Below are 4,357 nucleotides of genomic sequence, written 5' to 3'. Positions count from 1 at the left end.
CTGGCCGAGTTTCCATCTTATAAAATAAGAAAAAAGGACATTTTTTTTTTTCAATGAAGATTCGAAGTGAACACAAAATATAAAGGTTAAAACAAAGATGTCCACTGGGATAGCCGTCGACGAATAGCTGAGACGGGATAAGAAATAATGAGTTTCCAGGAGCCTTGTTGCCTAGACGAACTTTATCACGGGACTTTTGAGACCATTCGCCTAGGGCGATCTCCAGTTCTGAGAATCCAAAGGGCGTTTTGTAATCGGGCGATTGGGGCAGGCGCCTGTGCATATATATATAAGAGGTCTGTGCGTTGTGAATCTCCCACGCAGTTCGCCTGGAAGGTGAGTTGAGTTCTCGCAGCTACACTTGAATGGTTTATCTAGGTTCCTTTAGTGTGTTTCCTGCTTGCGGAGGTTAGGATCTTGCCCTTTGCGAAGAATCACGTGATGTAGAGGCTTTTTTTATATATGTATAATACTGATCGATTCTTCGTAGTGATGTAACCCGCGTGGGGCAAGAAACCCGGTGTTGACCACTTTTAAAGTATCATAGGACTAACGCCTGGCGCGCCTCGTGGTTCATTTCTCGTCTTTCGTGTTTATCTGTCTGAGATCAGGAGCGTTATTTCCCAGGACGTAAAATCACCTGATGTAGAGGCTTGTTTTTTTATAATACTAATCGATTCCTCGTGGTGATGTAACCAACGTAGGCAAAGAAACCTGACGTTGACCTCTTCAAACGAACCATAGGCCTAATGTCTGGCGCGTCTGAGTAGTAGATTTCTTATCTTTTGTGTTTCTCTGATTCGTTGCCTGAGCGTAAAATCACGCGATTTCGATATTTGTTTTATAAAGCTAATGGTTTCTTTGTGACGATGTAATCTGCGAGGGTCAAAAACCTGGTGTAGACCTCCTCAAACGTGTTATAGGTCTAATATCTGGCGTTTCCACCTAACGATTTGCGCCGAAAGTGTTATAGGCCATAAGCCTAATGCCTCGTTTCAACCTGGCTATTCACGTTGCTTTGTCATAAAAGCGAAAGTTACGACAAACAGCAACGGAAGAGTGTGAGCTGCAGAATTATTTTTCTCTTCTTTAATTGTGTTTTTACAAACGAAGATTTTTTTCTCATAAATTTTTGGACGCAATTAACAACGTTTACCTCTGTAACCTTTGTCAACATACCTAACACCGGCTCGAAAATTTATCTCAGTTACGCTTCACAGCACGTAACAAAAGGACATCACCTCTCTTAAAATAAACTCGAGACATTTATTAAATCTGCAAATGAACCACCAAGTGCAAGAACTTACGTTACCGTAGGACTAAAAAGTGTCGACACTGAATTCCTTCTGGTAATATAAACTGGATCATCTTTCTACGCCTTCGCCGGCGGCAAAAGGAAAGCATAACGTACGTATTAGACCCAAGAGAACAAAAGCAATGAAAAGAAGACCAGCGTTGTTCTTTTAAAAAAAGATACGAAGAAGCAGCCACCGAACTGGAATGAACCTGTTTGTGGTTGTTTCCTGGAAATGTTTCTCAAAGTTTTTGCTTTATGGATATCGTCACAAGTCTGTCTAAGAATCTTCAACCGGTGAAAGCGAGTTTGACACATCTTATTTCTACGAACATGTCGCTAAATCGGGAAGGTCTTTATAGCAGATATAATTGAGTAGAGAAACTGTTCACACTTTCAATGGAATTTAACACAAGGACAAAGTTCTTTTAAAGAGAACATTGGTTGGTTTTCGAGATCGTATCACCTTTGCAGAACTTGTATATACTGGAATATGACAAACTTAAAAGTTTCAAGAACATATTTGGAAAAGTTTTTTTTATCTCTCTGTTTTCTTTAAAAAGAACTTACATATTGGCGCGAAAAAATATCGAGGCAAGTATCATTGGTGTAGTTTACAGTATTTTTTCTACACTAAGATGACAATTATTGGCGGTTATCAACAACTGAGGGCAGGTATATATATATATATATATATATATATATATATATATATATGTATATAATATTAATATATTAATAGATATATATCTATATATATGATATATATGAATCACTCTAATTGTTTTGGTAAACAAAATTTTGCTCTTATGTTTTGTTCCTGAGCCTGTGCCGAGTTCTCATTATAATGGTATTTGGAACTTAAAGCGTAATATTACTCCAGATTTAGGTTACTATTAAAACTCACCTTATCAGACTATTTAAGAACAATAATAGACTGAACTGACTTCGTCTTCATCTTTCAGGAATCGTCAAAATGTCCTCGACATCACTACTTCTCGTCCTGTCGGTGCTGGTCGCGTCCTCTCAAGGGCTACCGGCGACTGGTCGTCAGTCAGCCTCCCTTGAAAAGGCCTTCAGTCACCGCCCTACGATCGAGTCCATCATCAGCTGCTTCGTCGGGAAAACACAGTGCTCTCCTGAGCAACAACAGATCAAGTGTGAGTCTCCATTACTCAGTTAGGTCTTTAGAAATGTTATCCCGTTAAAAAAATGAAAACATTGGCATGAACAGTTTTTCGTAACGTTTCCCCTCGGCGTTTTAGAATGTTATCTCGATGAAAAGAATGAGTCTGACATTCGAGTTTCCCCCTCAGCATTTGGAAATGTTATCGCGAAGAAGAAAATTGAAAACATTGGCATGAATAGTTTCGTAAAGTTTCCCTTCGGCGTTTTGAAATGTTATCCCGATAAAAATGTGAAAACGTTGTATATGGCGCACCTCCGTTTCCCTCCAATCTGAAAGCCGAATTTTATTCTAACAGTCGTTATAGAGTATTTATATTCTTTGACGGTACATATTGTCTCTACATCATTATTAACAATTTTTCTTAGGATAAAAGATCCTTTGTCTTAAGAGTAAATCTAACTATATCGTTAAAGCTTACAGATTTCGTGCCAAGATTTGTACTACAAAAATTTAGTCTTATTTTATTCTGACCTTTAAAGAACTCGAATGTTTTTCATATTCTTCATTTCTTGTTATATCATTCTTGACTTTATAGAATATTCCAGCTACTCACTAAAACTGATAAGGATCTGTAGCTTACAACAGACTTACTTCTTTCAAGAAAGCATCACTCCTGCTAGAAGGCTCAAAATTCATTACTAACATTTCACGGTCTATAATCCGTCCTCTTTATTTACAGTAACCCTCTTCTTCTTCTTTTCCAGCCCGGGCACTGGCCACCATGCGCAACTTCGGCACATGCCCAGACAACGTGTGTAGGCCACAAGAACGCATAGAAATGGAGAGGGCCATGGAGCTATTGCAAAGCCAACACCCCGATCTGTGGGCCGGTCTCATCTTCGCTGTCCTCGGCATCGACATTAAAGGCTTTTGAAAAAAAAGCAGACGGACAGATACTCGTCAACGCTAAGAAGTATTTTAGGTCACATAGGGAAGACTGTCGTGTTTTAGCGTCAGTTGTTGCTGTATGTAGCTACAGCCGTTACATTTTTACCGATAATTTCCGTATTTTCATATTTAAATAAAAGACGAAATAGTTTTGGAATTTGTTGTTGTCCCTGGATTACCCTTGTCCTGTGGATAGTGATAATTAGAGCCGTATTTCTGTTGTTACGAACTTACGAGCCATTATTATTCAAAGACATTTCTCAACTCTTCAATATCTTTACTTCCCACGTGCTCTTCACCATAGGCTTTTCTTCTTGCGGCCAGTAAGTGAGAAACCATCAGTTCATTATTACGTTTCGTCCGTGTTTATGTTCATCGCTCGTGATTCACTGGTGACATGCTATTTGAATCCCCTGTTTAAGGGGGCGTCACACTTCAAATAAACGTGTCTCGAAGACACCTTGGTAACTTGTTGCATAGACATAATACGATTATCCAGCATTGACCTATGTTGTGTGGACGTCCTTTAAAACAAGAGAACGAAAAGGCACCAAAGACAGCTATGAAAATGTAGTACTACCACATATAGTACTACTGCAAGCATGTTGGCGGGTAATTCACAGTTTCTCTTGGTTCACAATGGTAATTTGCTTTTAAACGGCACTATCCTCTTTTGTAGAAATGTATGACTAGCCAGTTTTTATTCGTCATCAATTAAGTGGTCGTCCTTAGTAAGGTAGTGTTGCATAGTAGACTACTATGAGATTCAGGGCCTCTGTAACACGGTTTTTTCGCAATAACTTTTTATCTATGCATTTCATAAATATAACGCTTACCTATTCAGAATACACATTATATCAACACATAAATTTTGACTGTATTCTGCATTACGTAGGTTGAATAAATTTGGTACTTATAATGTAAAAGTGACGATTTTCGAAGTCGGGCCAACTTACTCAGAGAAAAGGTTCCGAACGCACTCGTTA

The 4,357-nt window shown here is 38.7% G+C and overlaps 1 protein-coding gene across 1 annotated transcript; it reads left to right on the top strand.

Annotated features, from left to right (window-relative positions):
* Positions 1-209: 209 nt before the first annotated feature.
* On the top strand, positions 210-3,922 carry LOC135203771 (uncharacterized). The gene is made up of 3 exons (XM_064233771.1): positions 210-336; positions 2,260-2,454; positions 3,188-3,922. Exons 2-3 carry the CDS (start codon positions 2,271-2,273, stop codon positions 3,355-3,357), a joined length of 354 nt encoding a protein of 117 aa, XP_064089841.1. The 5' UTR covers positions 210-336; positions 2,260-2,270; the 3' UTR covers positions 3,358-3,922.
* Positions 3,923-4,357: the final 435 nt, after the last annotated feature.

The sequence above is a fragment of the Macrobrachium nipponense genome, chromosome 11 (genome assembly GCF_015104395.2).
Source record: "Macrobrachium nipponense isolate FS-2020 chromosome 11, ASM1510439v2, whole genome shotgun sequence".
NCBI lineage: Eukaryota > Metazoa > Arthropoda > Malacostraca > Decapoda > Palaemonidae > Macrobrachium > Macrobrachium nipponense.
Note: the sequence above shows the minus strand (reverse complement) of the source record. Positions and strands in the feature narration are given on the sequence as shown.